The 22,843-nt window shown below is 37.2% G+C and overlaps 1 protein-coding gene across 5 annotated transcripts in view; it reads right to left on the bottom strand.

Annotated features, from left to right (window-relative positions):
• Nucleotides 1-22,843, bottom strand: part of LOC127415706 (protein enabled homolog) — a 153,147-nt gene that overhangs the window by 79,673 nt on the left and 50,631 nt on the right. For 2 of the 5 annotated variants that reach the window (XM_051654537.1, XM_051654538.1), the window contains one exon: nucleotides 2,487-2,652. In XM_051654537.1, coding sequence (XP_051510497.1) covers nucleotides 2,487-2,652 — 166 coding nt within the window. Of the gene's footprint in view, nucleotides 1-2,486; nucleotides 2,653-20,313; nucleotides 20,586-22,843 lie in introns of those variants that run through there. The other 3 variants (XM_051654536.1, XM_051654535.1, XM_051654539.1) reach the window with 3 other exon arrangements.

The raw sequence follows: 22,843 nt of genomic DNA, 5'->3' as shown, positions 1-22,843 counted from the left end.
CTCGTTGTGAAATAAGCAGAGCCGGAGCTGACGCTCCACTGAAGCAAAACTTGCCAGTCGAGCGTCTTTAAAGGAAACACCTTGGCATTGCATCTTTAATGCAGGTATATTTCATGCATTATTGCTTTATTAAAGTTCAAATAATAAGGAAGCAAATCATGTAAATGACTACAAACTCAGAAACTGGCATTTCTCTGTACATTCAGCACCTCTTCTATGAGTTGCGTGAAGTGTCCTGATCTAAGGAGGAGAGATTGAAACTGCATCCGGCTGAGGTACACTCTGGTGCGGGGACGCTCATCCCTCTAGCGCACGAGCTTGCTGCAGTTCATGACTTATTGTATCATAATACAGTATGTGTCACTGTGCATTTCTTAACGTGAAGAAAATTGGCAATATAAGAGAGTCTTTTGTTTTGTTGTTTTTTTGTTTTTGTGAGTTAGAGATGGATTGAAGTGAACAAAAAGGTAAGAGATGGTAGTCTTCACCCCATTATACACTGCAACAAAATATGTTTTTGATTTGTTTTTGTTTTGGCTTGTTTTCCAATATAAATATCTAAAACTCCTTTAAAACAACATACATTGGGGGTCTGGGTGGTATTGTTGCTGACTACCACCCCTGGAGTCGTGAGTTTGAATCCAGGGCATGCTGAGTGAATCCAGCCAGGTCTCCTAAGCAACCAAATTGGCCCGGTTGCTAGGGAGGGTAGATTCACATGGCGTAACCTCCTCGTGGTCGCTATAATATGTGGTTTTCGCTCTCGGTGGGGCGCGTAGTGAGTTGTGCATGGATGGCGCGGAGAATAGCGTGGGTCTACACACGTGCTACGTCTCCACGGTAACGCGCTCAACAAGCCAAGTGATAAGATGCGCGGATTGATGCGCGGATTGATGGTCTCAGATGCGCGGATTGATGGAGGCAACTGAGATTCGTCCTCCACCACCCAGATTGAGGCGAGTCACTACGCCACCATGAGGACTTAGAGCGCATTGGGAACTGGCCATTCCAAATTAAAATAAATAAATACAAAAATTACATTTACTTTAGCAGCTATACCTCAGAAGAAAAAATTGTTATCTGAGAATGTTGAATATAATATTAAAAATACAAATATTTTTAAATATCTAAAAATCCTTTAAAAAACAAAAGATGCATTCACCTGAGAAGCAGCATATATTATATTTAGACTTTTAGAGAATAGATCTTGAATATAAGTATATTTTGTTTTTACTGAACTTGCAGAAGTATAACCAAGTGAAAAAATACACATACAAAATACACTTATATTTGTCTCTTAAAGCAAGTCAAAATATCTTCAATTTTGCTTCTCAAGTAAATGTATTTTTAGACAAGACAAAAACACTTGATAACAATAGGATTTTTTGCTGTGAATTTTTTACTGAATTAAACTTAAAAGTACTTTTTTTCCTTTAATTCAGTGAATGTTATTTAGGGGAATGTTTAAAAGATGATTTTGTCCGCTTTATTGTTAGCAAGCACGTTTAATACAACCTTTTAAGTCGGGTCACAAGATGAATAGTCGGTTAAGAGCTAATGATTAATCGTTGCAATACTCGCCCAAATAGTTGAATAATCATTCTAATAATCGTTAGATTAGTCAATTATCAAAATAATCGTTAGTTACAGCCCTACATCATGTACATATTCTATGTGACAATGGTGAATTATCAGTAGTCCATACATACACGTTATGCATGCCATTTCTTCCTCAAGGTGGCTCTGATGTTGTAGTGATTGACTTGATGTACATTTGACATTGCTATTTGACGAAGCAAGGTGAAAGTAAACTATAGCAAGTGTAACACAAACAGTATGATTTGGCTATTGTCATTTTGGTGTACTACTGAAATTATATTGTGCATCTATTTAGAGTAAACACAAGGGCCTGAGATAACACATCTACCTTATGTGTAGCTCTATATGTGTTTGACAGCAACACATTGAATTTCAGAGTGAAAGAAATTAGTCCTGTTCTATATTTGTTGCATCATCTCTTTGATATATGAAAAATAAAACATCAATATATATCAGAATATTTCATTTTCTAATTGTCTTGAAAAAGTTTTGAAAATTGTACACTCTGTGCATTTTGTAGATCAGTTTGTGAGAGATATACATTCCGGGTCACTAAAGACCAGAGGTATGTAATAATGTTTGGCCAAACACCAATACATTTAATGGTTAAGGGAGATAGTACTTTTTTATGAGAATTCTGCCTCACTTTAGTACTGTTGTACTTCTCAAAAACATACTCCTCAATACTCAAACACCTTTTAGTTCCACAATGCTCCACAATGTTATATGGACATGGAAATATAATCTGAAAAATCTATTGGGTGAATGCCCACCATTTAACCTGCGAAACTTGATGTGAAATGTGTGGAAACTTCTCAGCAGTAGAATTAGTTTTGGGAATCCATCATAGATTACAACTCATTTAGGCCACTGCTCCCTTTTCTTACCTGGTGGTCCTGAATTTTACGGCCCACTACTCTGAAGGCGTTGTTGCCAGTATGGTGATAGATGTGGACTCGACTGAAGCCCGTGGATCCACCGGCTGGAACCCATTTCTTATTGGCGTCGTCATATACCATGACAGCAGCCCGCGCTTGACAGATGCTCTGCTCGCTGAAAAGAAAGAAGAGAGACATATTCATGATTGGATGACAGGAAACAAATTTGCCATTTTCAATGGTTCAAAAGAACGAAGCAAACAAAAACACATCACAACTTCACTCAATAAAAGGCAACTTCAGTCTACAAACCCTTTTAGAAACAGACTGAGCCTAATGCAGCAGTAAACTTGGAGTTCAGGGTAGGGTTGCACCAGCTGTGCGTAAGTTGGTACGTAAAGTTCACACTGAGGGCTTAGTAACTACTAGTTAGTTTGTAACTAAGTCAGTGCTTAATTTGGTTCCACCACCTGTTCTTAAGGAAAGACTTAACTAGCAGGTCATAAGCTCTCCGTAAAGTAATGCGTAGTCGCATAATATGACGTTTACCTGTATTGATCCAATAAGCAGCCTTCAAATTTGTACATAGAAGTGTTAAAAAGCCATCAGCTTCAATTTGATCTTGTTACAGTTGATGTTCAAACCTTGTTTGCTCACGTAACAGTCAGCTGTAATAAATCATATCCCATTAAAATACGATACGTTATAAAAGTAGATTTGATAAATAGTATATTTGCCCTGTGTAAATAATAATATATAGGAACTGTATCTAAAATAAATAAGGGGTGATAATAAATTCTAATACAACAGGCTGGAAAAAAACAGACATTTATTCATTTTAATATCATATATATATATATATATATATATATATATATATATATATATATATATATATATATATATATATATATATATATATATTTCATTTATGTTGAAACTTGACACCGGGTGACGCATCCTGAAAACTGCACCGTTAGAACGGGTTCATGCTGAAGAGCCGCTTAAAAGTAAAAAATTTTCTCTCTCGTAAATGTAAACGAGTGTAAATGTCAACATCATACTGTATGTCGAAATGATTGATGCCCGTCACGCAAAACATGAGCTCATTGATGTTTTTATTCCAACCGTTACTCCTGGTCGGAGGCTTCCGTAAATATTTAGTTCATACGTAGGGTTACGTCCTACCTAAATTTAATGGTGCAATGCTCAGATATTTAGTAGTGCGTAAATTGTGACAGTGCCCATTTACGCCACAACTAGGCTAAGTTGTAACTTACGTGCAGCTTGTGCAACCGGCCCCAGAGCATTACATTTAATGAGAAGACAACAGAAGTTAACTGTCCATCAAATCCATGTGGAAAGCCGAAGTCAGCCTAATTGCTTTTCAAATCACTGAAAGCTTAAACTACTGAGAAGCTGTGTTGAGAAAGCTAATTTAAAAATGTAACTTGTCATGCTACAAGCTACTTATAATTTGAAGTTCAACTACAGTGAAAACTACCCTTTTGAAAGCAGAGCAGTCAGCCACACACCAGAAGTTACTAAAAATGTAGCTAACTTTATCTTTGCGGATGGCAATATAAAACAGAATTTAAATAGATCAATTTACACTAAACACTCCATTAACAAAACACCACTTTAATGAACTGACCAAACCAACAGATACACTAAAATCAATCAGATTTCCCAGTAATTAATATGAGTGTCAATATTTAAGATGACAATAAACATTTCTTCTGTTTGGAAATGAGTTCCAAGTGTTTGTTTATTAATCTTTGATAATTTTATGATTATTAACTCAGTTTGCTTGAATGTAAACTTGTGCATGCAATACAATTACATATTTATTTTGTATATTTACATATATATTTCTATTTTGAAAATAGCTGAGTTACTGTCACACTACAGAAAAATGTAATTAAGTTAGTAGTGTCACAACTTTTGGTTAATTACTCCACAACGCTGCTGAGAACAACGCATCATGTGATACTGCATTAGCACTCAAGGGCAGTACACCTTTATAGGTCAAACTTTCATTATGCAGTCTCCCATTAAATGTAAACACTGAAAATCAATTTCCCTGTCTCTCTGCTCACTTTGCACTATAGGGCAATCCTGCCTTGCATATAAAACTAAATTATTTACAGTGACTTCAACCTCCCATTGCTTTAATAGAATAGGAAAGAGCCACTGAAAGATGCTTGCACGTTCTTTAACATGCAGTCACAAGGAAGCAACACTTTTAATGCAGGTGGAAAAAGGGGAGCGAGAGTGTAAGATAAAGGTTGGGAAGTACTCATACCTTGTTAAAGAAAATAACTCGGCTTGTTTATATCCCTCTACTCTAGAAACCTTGAAAATATTATGGCCATATTTCATCTTGAACAGTTTTAATACATTTACAGCGATTTAGTCATTCAGTGACTTTGTTGCCATCTATAGCTGGGTATATGTACGGTGTTTTTTCTGTCTATTACGATTGTTGCTTGTCAAAATGTACAATATGACCCAAGTGACATCTTGCGTAAAAGCCAAGGCAACTGTGACATTAATGGTCTTTAATGACGAACTGTACGATATATCATAATACTTGACAGCGTTGACTGCACGTTTTTACATGAACCGTGGGGGGGGGGGTTCAGAGTTGATGTAACTTCCAAACCAGTAAGTTCCTCTTTGGAACACAAAAGGAGATGTTAGGCAGAATTTCTCAGTCAACCTTCACTTTCGTTGCATCTATTTCCCATAAAATGAAAGTGAATGGTGACTGAGACGGTCATTCTGCACAACATCTCCTTTTGTATTCCACAGAAGAAAGTCATACAGGTTCAGAACAAGTTTCAGAAGTTGTTTAAGAACAGACAGAACTTTGATATTCTTGTAAAAAAGACAGGATATGCACTTCTAGGGAGAATCAGATGCCACACAGCTAACAGCATCAAGTTAATCTGGTGAAATAACTAATCATGATCAAGCACTCCAGAATATAAATCAACAGACTGTCGAGTGTTTTGTTTTGCTGCTCTGTGAAATAAATCTAAGGACTGTAATGAGATCCCAGGATCATCCACCTAGCAGATAAGGGCTAATTTAACAGGATTGGTCTTGGTGGACAATCTCTGCACTTTAATTAAGGAACAGGCATGCAGGACGGGCTCTCTGGTGGTCTATGCCATATTACAGAATAATTGATGGCAGACAGTCAAGAAGCTAATAACTTAAACAGGAGACTGGATGAGGGAATGAAGCCATGACACATCTCCAAAAACCCCAACTCCTAAAACAAATTTATGACTCAAAGCATTACACATTTACTTCCTGCACCATAGGCCCATGCAGTCATTGTAGCCTTGGCTGTACCCTTGAACCAAGATGAAATTCCCCACTCATACTAAAACACAATCATTTCTTTTGAGTGTTGTGAGTCAGACCACAGCAAAATACAGTACTTTAGCAGAAGCTTTTGAAATTATAGCTGATGATTGTCACATAAATAATTGCATTTGAATGATGTTTTGTACATGTCACTTACGGTGTAAGATTAATGCACTTACACCTTAAGGGGCCGTTCACACACAATGTGTTCTTGCGTTTCGCTGCATAATTTGTTTATTGTTGGTCTAATGTAAACATGCGCTAGACCGAAATCTCTGATCATTTATTTTGCTGTGTTTTTAGCATCTTGCACCATTTATGCTGCTTTTTTAAGATGTCAAGTTAAAAGTAGATCAACTTTTTAAAAAGGGTCTTAAAAAACCCTGCACTCTTCTGCACTGCATTTAGCTTTTTGTAGTTGAGAACATGCCCTGCGTGGATGACCCCTAAGATGTAATTTATTCAAATTGCAAACTTGAAATCATACAATAAAATGTAATTTCCTTGTAATTACAAATACTGCACAGGGTAGAATGACATGAATACTAATATATTAAAATAGAAAAATATTTACAAATCTTTGAAACATTTATCTTTTTGGTACACTTTAGTATAAGTCCACCTTCCAAAGATGAAAAAAAAAAAAAGAAATTTGAAATACTATATTTCTATATAACATGTGTATGTTTACTTTATATCCCCTTGTTTGGAATTTAAAGCAGAGGTAGACCGATATATCGGTTTTACCGATTAATCAGTACCGATAGTTGCTTTTTGGAATTATCGGTTATCAGAAAAAAAAATATATGCCAATAGTTGTCGATATTTTTTTCCCCTAACTGTTTAATTTTTTATTTTATTTTTATTCCTTATCAATAAACCTCATCTGGTGAAATATATAAATAAACTCTTCATCTGGTGAATCTATGTGCTATAAAAAGCTTCATTTGGAAAATACTCACAAATAGAACATTGTAACATAGCCAAAGCTCTGTAATTTCAAAATAAGAGTCCCCAGTGTTTATAGGCTTGTTTCAAGTAAAAAATTCAGCGTTGTGCACCAAATCTTAATTTCTCTGGTTATTATTGGAATTTTTGTTTCACAATAAACTGCTTTTGGGATTTTATTCATTTTGTAGTCTCCTATTATTCAATTCTAATATCCATTGCTTTTCTTCTATGTTCAAATGAAAAATGGCAATCATATAATACTGCCCTACAAAAGGTAAGACACAGTAACTATGCCAACACTGAAACTAATTGTCTACTTGATTGTCCAGCCAAATGTGTTGCACATACACACGTTGTAATGCACTGATTAGATATGTTCAAGAATCTGTTATATTGGTTATAACTCAGTTTTGACAAAATGTGTATTTGCTGAGTTTTGCCTTTGCACACCTGAATTATATCAAAGATAACAGGTACAATTTTTTATCTCCAAGTCAAGTGTTTGACATTTTGATCAAAGACAAACTGAAAAATTATTGTGCGGAATTTATTTGGCTGTAAACAAAACCCCTCTTTTATAAATACTACCCAAAGCACTGCAATCAGAAAACAGTTTCATTCCCTCATCACATTAACGTCTCAATAGCCAAAATACAACAGAGCGCTTCGTGCTGAGGCTGCAGTGACGTGAGAGAAAACGCTGCCTGTGAAATGCTCTGGGGAAAGAGCATGGTAAACCAAGATCTGATTATGCAACCAGCACCCGCAACATCAAATGAAATTATCATCAACCTTCTACATGGCTCAATCTAACATCCTCAAAGGCAGAGACAATGGAGCTGTCAATGTAACACAGTCATTCACAAATAAACCACACAAGTTACGATGAAGGCCTGCTTGTCTTGTGCTGTTCCAAAACCTAGTAATCTGCCTTGAGGTCTATAGCCTACATAGGAAGCTACATTCTAAGGGACTGTTCACACCAAACATGTTTTTGCATCCATCTGTACTGCTTTTAATTGTTTTTCTATGTAAACGTGCTAAACTGACATCTGAAAGCATTGCACTGCTTCTCACTTCTCGTTGTTTCACTTTTAAAAGAGCATCTCGAGACTGTTCTATTCATTGCACTGCATGTAGCTTTTATTAGTGCAAGAAAACATTCAGTGTAAACGGCACCAAAAGGTAGCATCCTAACGGAAATGGAAACTCATACAGTATGTGACTGATCTGGAGCTCTAGATAGGTAGCAAGCTAAACTAACGATACCATACTCTAATAAGCACAAACATATACAGTACACACAAACATTTGGTAAAACAGTCCATTTTTATGTATATTAATCAACTCTTTCAGTACTGAATTATATTTATAATCAAGATTTCACTCATTTCATCTGCCATCTTGGATGGATTTCTTTACTGAGCTTGTCGCATTGCATTAAGGAATTGCCTTTTCCGCAAAACATGCCTTACATGCCATGCTGCATTTAGAATTTGGCCAAAATTAGGTATCATGGAGGAAGCACAAATATGCTGCCTACCTTTTAGAAAAGCCTTTGCATCAAGAGCATGCTTCTATAATGCCTTGCAATACTGCCTACTGAGGCAGCTTGCTAGGTTGTGGAACACAGCAATCATCTTAGTGTTACATATGTTGACAATGCAGAATGGACAATATTATCTTGGCTCATGAATTACGTAGACCGTTTATGTCAATGTACAATCCAGTTAGCCCTGAAGGGATGACATGAATGATGTTGTGCAGGGCAACTCAAGACACTCTCACACTTAGTTTGTTTACACAGCTCAAATCGTCTAACACTGTAACTCTCACAAGCTGCCATGTCTAAGTCGTGTCACAAATCCACTGAGACTCCAGCAAACACAAGGATTCCTAACCTCCTCACAAGTCAAGCAGACCCGCTGGCCTCAGGACAAGAGAGATCGAATGCAATCTTGCTCAGACACCAAGGGATTTCTGAGGAATTCTCAAGATCTTGTGTGAAGCAAAAAATAAAAAATATAGACAAACATTGAAAAAGTCAGACAAAACTCTACCAACTCTGCCAGAGTACTCCCTTGAAGTTGGTCTTGTTTTTAGGATTTCCAAACTTTTTGACCAATTAAGTTTCATGACTATTCCCTGACATTTCAAGTCATTTGTAATTACTAGATAAGTATTTTTTTTTTTAAATCATTCAGATTCAGACTAATTTGCTAGTGAATTAGCAAACCAATTCCTGAACCACTTTAAATGATTCATTGAAAAGCAGCAACTCAAAATAACGATTTTCTCACTAATCAGACATCAATATGGCTTATGGGCATGTCCTACTTTACATAAGAGCAATATTTAGCTGATTAGATATTTTAGAGCAGAGCAATACAAATATATATAGTATATTGATATAATAGTACATGTTTCCTTACACATATTGCAGCATTTGCAAGATGAAATGTCCACTGTGTGGTGCTGAAAGAGTAACATTTTCTCCCAAAAAGATGAGGTTAAGGTTAATGCCCTATTGAGTTTACATCAACAAAACCAACCTCCCTATCCTAAATGTTTCACCTTAACCTAACCGATAGTGTCATAAAAAGCAAATGCGAAACTAAAAACAGATGATGTTTGAAGGCTAATGCTGTAGCGAGTTTTAAATAAACAAAAGCAACCTCTTTTTCCTAAACATTTAACCTAACCGATAGTTTCATAAAATCCAAATGTGACATGAAAAATGCAATTGCTGAAGCAACCACATCATTTTGTGGTGCTTCTATGACACTTTTGGCTCATGTGCTCTTTGGGACTCATACCCCAGTTCTTAGCATTAAAAGTTGAGTAGGACAAAGGACAGAGATAGTGCTGTAAATCTTTGAGGTTGAATGGCTGGGAAATGTGCCCTCAAACTTTCACAGACAATGCTGCCAGAGAAACAAAGCCCACAAACAAGATACACAGTTCAACCTTCTTTGAAACCCTTGTTTGCCGAGCTAGTAAGAGCACACTCATTTGTGTCAGTGAGTCAATTCTGCGAGAAAGAGGGGTATTTTCATGGATAACAGGATGGTATTTCTAAGTGAGGCTGGAATGGCAAAAAAAAAAAAAAAAAAAAAAAAAAAAAAAAAAAAAAAAGGAAAACCTGGGACTTTGAACCTGTCCAAATGGGGACCAATATTTGTGATAACAATTGCACTCACAGGACACATTTAACTAAGATTTATAGTGTAAATTTCCATAGCAGAAACAATTATATATATATATATATATATATATATATATATATATATATATATATATATATATATATATATATAAAATAATACAATTCAACACATGACTTATTAACTGAGGTTTTAGTTCTGTGTTCCCTTCACTGATGAGTTCGCCTGGTGTCTGAAAGGGACTGTTGTTGAAGGTGTTATAACTTTCTCGGGGAACACCAAGATGGTGAAAACAACAGTATTTGCCACTGCCATATCTACCTGCTCATTACACAAGAAACCAAACCATTCCAACAACACCTTGGCTTCCTGAAAAGCACTGGAAACTTAAACATTGCCACTGCATCAAATCAGCAAATTAATTATTGATCTGTGAGCTCGTTATTTTCATAGACAATTATGCGAACCACACGTAGCTGGGAGTAAAGGGGAAAAACATGTATTAATTATGTATTAACTAACTTACACAAGCTAAGACCAGCAATCCATGTTAGACCAGTTTAAGCTGTATTATAAGGCGAGGTTCAGCTGAAAACGAGCCTGGTTTATCTGTCCATCTGACAAGTGCCCAAAACCCCTCTAAAAACCAGTGCAACAGACAAGCCTAATCAGCTTGGCGAAGCTGGGAGACCATCAAACCACTTTAGGTTGGTTTAAAGTTTTTTTTTTTTTTTTCCCCAGTAGCGATATCAGGCTAGTTTTATATGAACAACACATGATTTAAAGGAAAAAAATTAATTTTTCAAACATTAATGGCAAAATATACAAAATGAATAATTGCAAGGCTACAGATAAGCTACAGTTGAAGTCAGAATTTTACATACACTTAGGTTGAAGTCATTAAAACTCATTTAACCACTCCACAGATCTCATATTAACAAACTATAGTTTTGGAAAGTCATTTAGGACACCTACTTTGTGCATGACATGAGTAATTTTTACAACAATTGTTTACAGACAGACTGTTTCACTTTTAACTGACTACTTCACAATTCCAAGAAAATTCCAGAAAATGATGTCAAGCCTTTAGGCAATTAGCTTCTGATAGGCTAATTGGAGTCAATTGGAGGTGTATCTGTGGATGTATTTTAAGGCCTACCTTCAAACTCAGTGCCTCTTTGCTTGACATCATGGGAAAATCAAAAGAAGACTTTAGAAAAAAAGTCTGGTTAATCCTTGGGAGCAATTTCCAAATGTCTGAAGGTACCACATTCATCTGTACAAACAACAGTACACAAGTATAAACACCATGAGATCACACAGCCATCATACCGCTCAAGGAGGAGGCGCGTTCTGTCTCCTAGAGATGAACGTAGTTTGGTGCAAAAAGTGCAAATCAATCCCAGAACAGCAGCAAAGGACTTGTGAAGATGCTGGATGAAACAAATATCTATATCCACAGTAAAACAAATCCTATATAGACATAACCTGAAAGGCTGCTCAGCAAGGAAGAAGCCACTCCTCCAAAACCGCCATAAAAAAAGCCAGACTACAGTTTGCAAGAGCACATGGGGACAAATATCTAACTTTTTGGAGAAATTTCTTCTGGTCTGATGAAACAAAAATTGAACTGTTTGGCCATAATGACCATCATTATGTTTGGAGGAAAAAGGGTGAAGCTTGTAAGCCGAAGAACACCATCCAAACTGTGAAGCATGGGGGTGGAAAATTATGTGGATATATTGAAGCAACATCAAGACATCAGCCAGGAAGTTAAAGCCCGGTCGAAAATGGTACTTCCAAATGGACAATGGCCCCAAGCATACCTCCAAAGTTGTGGCAGAGTGGCCATCACAAAGCCCTGACCTCAATCCGATAGAAAATTTGTGGGCAGAACTGAAAAAGCGTGTGCGAGCAAGGAGGCCTACAAACCTGACTCAGTTACACCAGTTCTGTCTGGAGGAATGGGCCAAAATTCCAGCAAATTATTGTGAAAAGCTTGTGGAAGGCTCCCCAAAATGTTTGACCCAAGTTAAACAATTTAAAAGCAATGCTACCAAATACTAACAAAGTGTACGTAAACTTCTGACCCACTGGGAATGTGATGAAAGAAATAAAAGCTGAAATAAATCATTCTCTCTACTATTATTCTGACATTTCACATTCTAGAAAAAAGTAGTGATGCTAACTGTCCTAAGACAGGGAATTTTTTCTACAATTAAATGTCAGAAATTGTGAAAAACTGAGTTTAAATCTATTTGGCTATGGTGTACGTAAACTTCTGACTTCAACTGTACCAAGAGGGCTAAGCCTCTCCATCTAAAAGATTGTACAAATCCCTTAGAGGTCTACAGACCCTAAAATAACACTTTTTCCACTTTTTTCCAACTCAACTAGCCACAGGTGCATGAGAGAGAGCAGACAGGAGCTATTATTAACCCTGTACTCCTGCAAACAGAGATGGCTCAGGCTGGGAACTGACTGCTCACAGGGAGCTCGAGGGTCCACAGCATGGTGTAGGTGTTGCTGGGAGCTCGAAATAGGCTCCGACTCCTGCTGTGAGATGCATACCATCTCACACCCACAAGGAGATATCAGCATTCAGTGAATAATAACTGAAACCCTGATCGCTTTGTTTCAGAGAGAGATAATGATTAAACAAAGAACTGACTAAAACACAAACAGATAGTTGGCTGAATGATTTTGAGATTTCTGAGACAAGTGTTAACGTAGCGCTTTTAAATGAAAATGTCATTTTCCATGAAAATGGTACACATTGCTGACTTGTGACTTTTTAATGCATTAGTGGGACAAGTCCCTCTAATTTGTTTTCATGAAATCTATCAGTATATGTTGGATAAAGTATTGTCTAACAAAAAATATACCTAGAATGACAACTAGCTTGTTTAAAATGCATCAAACATCTGAACATCGCCTTAAAATTGTGATTTAAGATCGTCCCGCTTCACGTAATATCCTTCTCAACTACATCAAACAGCATCATAATTTTTTTTATTAATTGCAACCCTGTTTGCTTGTAACCCTTGAATTTTGATGTTCATTGCATAGTTATTGTTTGAAAATTGTAAAATTCAAGGAAAGTGCCAGTAGTCATCGCAGGTGAGATTTTCAGATCTCTGAATGTTGCTTTTCCAGTATGGCTATACAGAAACATTTGGAGAGGGGAGGGCATCCATCTCAAAGCAGCTATATAAAGCAGCTATATGAAGCAGCTAGTCAACCGAATCAGCACTCATATCTGCTTTCCTGTGCATTTCATTCCCACCATTTTGAGGCGGACATTTTTCATTATGTATTCCACAACTATCTGTGACACAATCTTTATGCCTTGCCACAAAACATAGCTATGGTATCATAGGGAACAATCTCAAATGTTACAATTATTTGCTTGCTTTGTAAAGCCTTGACAATCAAACGATTTTAGACTGTAGTGATCGTGCACTAGTGTCAAGAGAGAGACAGACATCCTCAAAAGTCACAATCTCTTGATGCTGTCTTTTTCTCCACTCTCTTTTTGGTCTTTTTATAGGCTGAGGAATTCAAGCCATCACCTTAGCAACACTGTGTACGTGGGTGGGTTTTATGTGTAGCTCGTACATAATACTGGAAAAAGATTCTGCATGAATAGGAAAAAAGACCATTCACGCTTTTGTTTGCCTTATGTCTTCCTATATAACTCACGCTGTAGACACATGATAACCCCTAAACACAGTAAAAGAACTGGTAACTATATCAAGTCTATTCCATACACCATCACCATGCTGGATTTGATAAGATGATTTGAGAGCTGAGGGTACAGTACATGTGTGCCTGCTGTTCTAAAAAAACTATATGAACATTAAGTGTTTCGAACAAAAACCCAGTACATGGTGCACTAATGTCTTCAGGCTTACGGAGGGATGAACAAACGTAATGCACAAAACACACAATTTTCAAAATACACTAGTCGGTAGGACGCCTGAATGACTAGTCGACTAACTAGTCTTTAAGTCTTGTATTATTACGCCTTTTTCTTGGAGGAGTATACATAACATGCGTTTTTCCATTCATAAACAACTAGACTGAGCACAACTCAAATGAAACAGAATGCAAGGGTCTCTAGATGCATTTTTAAAAGTTTAACTTTTTTCTCTCCCCATTTCTCCCCAATTTGGAATGCCCAAACAGCACAAAATGCAACGCAATGGCCCAAGGTCTACATGTGTATGCCTATATCAGCTGTGTTTTAAAGTTGAATTGAGAGAGCCATACTGGTATAAATTGTCTCCCAACCTCGCCAACCTGGTCCTCAGCTGGTGTAGTTTGGCCTGACAAGCTGAAATGTGCCTCAAACACTAACACAGCCAAGAAAACAGCTTAACCAGGCTGGGAGTTATTGCCAGGTCTAAGAGGGGGCTAGATTTGCCTCGAGACCCCCAAGAAACTTTTGATACCTTTGCCCTGACTGACAGTGAAACGATCAAGGGGCACTCTGCCCACCCAGGTGACAGCAAAATCACCACCCTTATATGTATATACTCTATATTCTATGAAATACCATACAGGCCTACAAATACTTAGACACCCATATTTTTAATTGAATGGATGTTATAACAGCAATCACACGATTTTAAGGTTCCCCACCTCCGAAATCTCAATTTAACTCTTGCATTCAAGACAAAATATTTTATTAAATGGCATCTACTACAAACTGTAAATGTTCACACTCCAAACAAAACCTTCCAGATGAATAAATGGTTATTATTGTTGTTTACACAGATGCCAGTAGGCTACTCATAATTATTTTAGCAATTCAATATTAGGCTACAGCAAGCAAATATGCAAGATTTATTTTATCTGCATAACAGCAAATTAAATACTATGTAGTAAGCACTCTTTGCTAATGCAGCAAAAAAAAAAAAAAAAAAAAAGTTTGGACATGCATATGCCATTAAAAGTGGTCCCACAACTACAGTATAGGCTTATGTCATGCAATTGATTTAAAGTTTTGGATATTAAAATAAAATCCTGTGGAGAGAGTCTTCTTCACAAGCTCAAGGAACGAAGATGAAAACATTTTCAGTCATCTCCATGCTGGATCATTTCGAGTTTGATTGGATGCTTAGGCTATTGATTTAAATGTGAATGGATGCAAGGAATGGAATGATACAAATACAGATACACTCGTTTCAATGCAACTATAATTTAATAAATATTTATGTACGAATTGCATTACGTTGTTTTATATTTGTTTTAAAATGTTAAATTCTTTTAGAAATAAAGACAACCCATGCAGTGACTAAAGGCGATTTACGTTTTATGATGAATTTGGCCACAGGCACTGATCTAGAGTCAGCTTTCCCTTCCCGCTAGTAATTAAAGTTTGTAGGCTATATGATGTGGAGGAACTGAGAAATTTTACTGGCCAGGGGAAGGCTAAGCCTCACCCGGCCTAACACATGCTCCGCCTATGAATCTAAGCCAATCACATCCTATCTTCTGGATTTGATGAAGAGATTTGTAAGCTGAGTCTACATTGTGTGGGCTATAATAAAATACTAAATGGACTTAAAGCATCTCAAACAAAAGCCTGTACATGGACACACTAATGCCTCAACCTGTTGCTCACTGTTCACCTGAGCATCCTTACTATGATGCAAGTCTTTTGCAAGATTCAGCAGCGACTGCTTCCACAGTCGAGATGGAGAGTCCCTGTGCTGACAACACCTCACCTCCTCCACATACACTGGCTTAAAATACACTCCACTCGCAAACCATGAGTCATGCAGAACACCCATTCTGGTGGATGCCGGTGCAGATTCATTCATGCAATGCTTTGCAGGACAATGGGAGACATCATCAATGTATAAACAGCACTGGTGACATCCTCTGCATGGGCAGCTATTTGAGAGACGAGGCTACTTTTAAGCCACTGGCAAAGGGACAAGAACACACTTAAAAAGGAGCCTGATGTGAGCAGAGCACAAATACCTTTGTAATTATGACTTGTTTCCACTTAGGCTAAGACACATATGGTGAGGAAGCCACAGAGCAATTTGCTAGGCAAAAGCAAGAACTTTGTGGGCATTGTGGGAAATTAGTGTTTTGAATGTTTTCAGTCAGGGTTTCCAGATTTTTATGATTACCGAGTTAAGATTTTGTTTAGAATTTAGAGATTGCTGGGTGAATTTCCATTTGTGTGCCAGGCACCAATCTTTTTCATTTTATCTAATTTATTACACTTATTAGTGTACATAAGTGTCTCCAGTAAGTACCTAAACATACACTGGCAGCCAAAGGTTTGGAATAAATGTACAGATTTTGCTGTTTCGGAAGGAAATTGGTACTTTAATTCACCAAAGTGGCATTCAACTGATCACAAAGTATAGTCAGGACATTACTGATGTACACCATCACAATTTTTTGAAAGAAGTCATTTTTGATCAAATCTAGATAGGCCCCATTTCCAGCAGCAATCACTCCAACACCTTATCCTTGAGTAATCCTGCTAGATTGCTAATTTGGTACTAGAAAATCACTTGTCATTAAATCAAACACAGTTGAAAGCTATTTGGTTTGTTAAATGAAGCTTAACATTGACTTTGTTTTTGTTTTTGAGTTGCCACAGTATGCAGTAGACTGTTATGTCTTAAGGTCAATATTAGGTCAAAAATGGCACACACAAAAAGAAACAGCTTTCTCTAGAAACTCATCAGTCAATCATTGTTTTGAGGAATGAAGGCTATACAATGCTTGAAATTGTCAAAAAAACTGAAGATTTCATACAAAGTTGTACACTACAGTCTTCAACGACAAAGGACAACTGGCTCTAAAAAGGACAAAAAGAGATATGAAAGGCCAGATGTACAACTCAACAAGAGGATAAGTACATCAGACTCTCGAGTTTGAGAAATAGACACCTCACATGTCCTCAGCTGACAGCTTCATTGAATTCTACCTGCTCAAGACCAGTTTCATGTACAACAGTAGAGAGAAGACTCAGGGGTGCAGGCCTTATGGGAAGAATTGCAAAGAAAAAGCCACTTCAGAAAAACAAAATGAAAAGTTTAGAGTGGGCAAAGAAACACAGACATTGGACAACAGATAATTGGAAAAGAGTGTTATGGATCTTAACCCCACTGAGCTTTTGTGGGATCAGCTAGACTGTATGGTGTGTGAGAAGTGCCCGACATGACAGCCACATCTATGGCAAGTGCTACAGGAAGTGTGGGGTGAAATGTCACCTGAGTATCTGGACAAACTGACAGCTAGAATGCCAAGGATCTGCAAAGCTGTCATTGCTGCACATGGAGGATTTTTTGATGAGAACTCTTTGAAGTATTTTTAGAAGTTCTGAAATTTATTTTTTTTTTTTTTAAATTATAATAGTAATTTTTCACATTATTAATGTCCTGACTAAACATTGTGATCAGTTGAATGCCACTTTGGTGAATAAAAGTACCAATTCTTTCCATAAGAGCAAAACAAGAAAAACAAATTCACTATAGAAATTTTCATGACTTTTCATTCCATTTTAAAGACTATACTTATTTCATGGCTTTTCCAGGCCAGAAAAAAAAAAAGAAATCACAATTCTAAAATTCCCTTATAATGATGCCCATGATGATTTGAATGGTTTCAATCAGAGAATGTGAACTTGCAGTAACTGATGTTTTAATACCCAGAACATTTCACAGAATACGTTGTTCTACCCCATTTTCAACATACAGTACCTATACCTATTTTAGCACACATTTATGCTTTTTCCTTAAGGCATCCATGTTTGACTGTTCAATGAAAAACAGTAATACATTTTTTATTTTATTTTTTAAATGCTGCTATCCTAAATACATATTCATTTCGACAGCTGCCATCTGCCATCTTTATTCAAGCAGAACGTGTATAATCCACACAGCTATTATATGCAGAAGGTTGGTATTATAAAGTCGAAGAGATAAAAAGAAAATCAGTTCTCTCCTCAAAAACGTGGAAGACTTGTACTAATTGGGTTTGCAACTATAACTGGAACTTAAACTGACAATAATTAGTGTGACCTCTGACAGTCTCATGGAAACCTCAACCTCTCCTTAACACAATAATTCCCCCTCTATTCTTTCTAATCACTGAATTCAAAAAGACCAAAATTGTAGTTTTGTGGCTTATAGTACATACTTGTAAGCTTTGAGTTCATCTACACTCACAGATCACTTTATTAGGAACAGGGGGTCCTAATCAAGTGCCTTATGTGGTCTTCTGCTGTTGTAGCCAATCCGCCTCAATTCGACATGTTGTGCATTCTGAGTTGCTATTCTGCTCACTACAATTGTACAGAGCAGTTATCTGAGTTACTGTAGTTCTGTCAGCTCGAACAAAATCTGGCCATTCTCCATTGACCTCTCTCATCAACAAGGCGTTCCATACGCAGGACTGCCACTCACTGTTGTGCGTGAACATCCCAAGAGATCAGCAGTTACAGAAATACTCAAACCAGCCCATCTGGCACCAACAATCATGCCACGGTCTAAATCACTTAGATTAGATTTTCCCCCCATTTTGATGTACTCTTCCAGGAAAACTGAACAAAATACCAATGATTCATCTTGCATTATACAATTTTGTGTCCAATAACATGCTCTCTAGAATGAGAATGTCCCTCTCCCTAATACTACCTGCAACTAAACCTGCAACTGACCAGAAACTAGAAAATCACTGTTCATGGCTATTACATTGAACAGTGACACAGAAATGAAACACAGGAAAGAAAACTGCACACAAAAAAATGTCATGGGGTCTTTAAAGTTACAAAACCAATATACAAGTTATTATACCAGGAACTCATACTCATATCATTTACAAAAGAAAAAGAACAATTCATGGTATGAACATTTTGCAATATTCATTAGTCAATGGAAATGACCTAAAAGTGACCAGTAAACAAACACACTGGCTATCCATTAAGTCTGGAGAACAAGTAAGATTGTCTGTACATATAATGTAAAAATGGAAAAATAAACAGTGACATTCTTTTGTTTGCATTTCAAGTGGTGTGAATGAGTGTTGCCAAAGCAAAACAGTGTTAAGGTTAAATCAGCTTTAAGAACAAGCAGTCCCACCTCATAAAACAAGACCAGCACTACTGGTTTTCCTCAACACAGTACTGTGAAATCACGAACATTGACAAAGAATTTCAAAGAAATTTCTACCTCAGGAATGACCCGACAACCTGAGCACACCGAACAGCAGGTTTGACGATCATACCATGTTTACGTAGGCCAAGGCAATTCATTGTTTTTACAAAGTGTTGGGGTGTCAAGAAAGTGGCAGGTGAGTGCTGACAACAGCCTGGTTTTACTCCAAGCAGTTTATGTGAGCAACTTCTGAGGTGCCATTCACAACCAAAGAATGCACACGACTTCTCACATCAGCTGCATAACCATTTGTCTTTTGCACGGAGGTTCCCCTTAAGAAAGTCATAAGTGATACTTGTAAGTCGTGGCTGCGAATGGCAGCAAGGTTTATTAAAAACATGCCATTTATGGTGTCTACATGGGGAAACACCTTTCCTTGAAAACTTTTGGTAAAGCACTTCAAACATTTAAAAGGTAGAAACCGCATTGCCGAGAATACTAATATTTGAGGTCAACTTTGCATGAAAAAATGCTCTTAATGAAAACATAACACACTAATATTACTAACAACACCTATATATAGTAAAAGCTAAGTGCATCCATTAACATATACTGTAGGCTCTTCAATGATACCAGATATAACATAATAAATGTGTAATGTGTGAATAAATACAATTTAGCTTCTGAGACCCCTGACCAGAAAGATTTTATTTGATCTGGAACCCCGTCAGTAAAACGAGGACAAAACTCAACTTTTGATTTGGTCTGTAGGGCAACATTTTGGCAATGGGATAAATTGCCCATCAATGTTTGATGACTGAATTTTCAGTTAAAACATTGGTGGCTTGCCTAATGCTAATGCGCTGGGTGCTATTAGAGCAAATGAAACTGTAATCTAACAGAAAACATTTTCCTCCACCATACCCCTAAAGCAGCTCACATCTACCATAATTACAACAGAGCAAGGCTTTATTAAACCCATTATCCCACACTGAGAGCCAACGATGAAGCAGAAATTAAAACATGAACCTAAATTATGCAATTTCCCAGCCCTTGTGCATTTGACATGGTGATGCTTCTAACAATGTGTTTTGCAGTATAACGGCAACATTAAGGATGCACCAAACCAGATGCTTGTATTCCAATATGCAACAGTTTTTTGTATCAGAACGCTTTGCCCAGAGCATCCACTGAACAATCCCCTTGCGTACGTACCGGTGGACTTCCATTTTCGAAGACAAGGCGCATCTTTCATTCAATATGAAGCCGGACACCTTGCACTGTGCTGCAGACTGGAGCTGCATGGCTTCCCCCGGCTCCAGCGTCAACGCTGCAGTTTCTATCCCGATCAAACTAGCCTATTCATTGTGTTCCCCCTGTTTCTGAATGCATCTGTGATTAATTCTTTAGAGATGGGCGCAAGTCAGCGGTTCTTCTCCATGCCGCTCGCGTACACAATCCTGCCTTTCACAGTGCTGGACGGTAACCTGGCAACAAGCATTTGAGCGCTCACATTTGTTAAAGCAGATCACGTTTGGGAAGATGAAATTGCTACGCCGTGTTAATACTGCTCAACTGAGCAGGCTTTTTCCCGCCCTACCCCTCTGCTTCTCTATCTCTCGCTCTCTCCCTCACTATCTTTCCCACCCCCACCCTTCTCTTTTTTTATTCCGTGCAGCTCTGTTTCAATAGTGATTGATCTTTACTGGCTAAGCTTTGTTTTGAAACAGCATGTGCAGGCAGTCAGCTACGCAGGCTGTGGTAAACATGATTTCAAATTAATAATATGCAGAGCACAAAATAATTATTGGTTGAAAGAGGTGGTACCTTTCTGATATCAAAGAGGCAGAGTACACTTTATATTTGTGGCCTTTTTACCTTTTAGACAAATAGAAGGGGACAGAAATTGAGGGGAAAATGCATTAGAAAATGTAGAAAGCTGGATTCAAACTTGCATTGCCTGTGTTAGCACCATGGCTCAATGTGCTGGAGAATATGCACTAACCACTAGGCCACTGCACCACTAGGCCACCATGAGTTCAGCCAAAGTCCCATTAAGGCAAGTTAGTTCACTCTTTGTGCTTCAATAATGTGTCAAATCATCAATAAAATCTGGCAACAATTGGTATACATTTTGCTCTTTAAGCTCAAATCACTGCAAATAAAACAGTATTTTTCAGGCTAGTCCTTCCTTTCACATATCTGCCTTATGCTGCCTTCAGGTTGGGCAGTTGATATTATGACATGTCGCTTCAAGTCTGACAAAAAAGGAGGAGCCAAACTAAAACAAATAATCAATAAACGATCGTAAAAGATACTTTTTCTGTTGTACCGGTGAACACACGTAAGTGAATATGTCTACATGACTTTTAAACAACCTATATGGTTCATAAATTTCATCGAACTTGAGGCAAAAATCATCACTGTTTTTGCCTCAAGTTCGATCAGCGTCACTGAGCAACACTCGCGGCCCGTGGGTGTATCATTGTATGTACATTATTACAAGTAGCACAAAATGGAAAAAATACAGTATACATTACTAAAATGTTTAATCTGCATGCCAAATCTGTGTTTCAACCGCGGGGAGTCGGCTTGTCATCTAACGTGCGACATTTACCTCATCTAATGCCCGTAGTTCATTATTTGACTAGAACAATAAATTTGAGAGGAGTATATCGCCAAAATTTAAATATAATATTACATCTGTGCATTAATTTGTATATGTGAATTATATATTTTTTCTTAATCTGTTATTGATGGCTGAGACTTTTCTCGTTTATTAAAAATGTGTTTTGGGGTCAAAATGACCCAAAATGATGGATCAGGTCACATTTGTAGGTAATATATTAATGTTTTACCACAGTAAATGTGACTTTCTGTGGGTTTTATTATTTTGCAAATACATCATTGCCTTAGTCTTTCAAAATGTTCCAGATAAGCGCTTAGAAAGCAGAAGCACTAACGCAACGTAAGCTTATAAACCAATTCCAAATAATGGGTAACTAGTCTTATAAACGTGTATTGCATCTGCTTGTGTATTCTATGAAAGGGGATCTATATTTTTTAATTGATTACCAGACAATTCACAGAGTTTTTCCGCTTACATTCATGTCCACACATTCTGTGGGTTGGTGCTCTCGGAGATGGTGCTTCATGTTTGAAGTGTTTCCCGACTGAGCCGACACTTTTCTCCGACACATTTTGCAAATAGGCTGTCCATCAACACTGATGTTGCCTCATGTCTTTTAAATAACCAAAATACTCCCACACAGTGGATTTACCCGCTTAGGTGGGGGGAAAAGAGGCTCCTCCGAGTCTGACAATTGTTTCTACACAGTGCTCATGTGCTGCTGTCTGTTGGTCTGACAGAGTGACATGACGTGTTGAATGCGACTTTCTCATCTTTCATTTAAAAATTTTTTTTTTTTTTTTTTAATTATTATTAAATGGAAATATAATTAATTTACTTGGGATTACATACATACATACATACATATATAACCATACTTTTTTTTCACACAATACCGTCATTAAGGAAAAGTCAACGGTATGTTTTTTTTATACCACGGTATACCATCATATCGTTACATCCCTAATGGTAACAACAAATTAATTCACTTAAAAACAAACCAAAAAGAACAAGTCATTAGCTTTGCATTAGCTTACTATATATTAGGGCTGCCCGATTATAGCAAAAATCATAATTTGATTATTGCCCTTGATATTGTAATCGCGATTATTAATG

This window comes from Myxocyprinus asiaticus, chromosome 25 (genome assembly GCF_019703515.2).
Source record: "Myxocyprinus asiaticus isolate MX2 ecotype Aquarium Trade chromosome 25, UBuf_Myxa_2, whole genome shotgun sequence".
In the NCBI taxonomy this organism is placed as follows: domain Eukaryota; kingdom Metazoa; phylum Chordata; class Actinopteri; order Cypriniformes; family Catostomidae; genus Myxocyprinus; species Myxocyprinus asiaticus.
The sequence above is the reverse complement of the archived record's forward strand: the minus strand, read 5'-3'. Positions and strand labels throughout refer to the sequence as shown.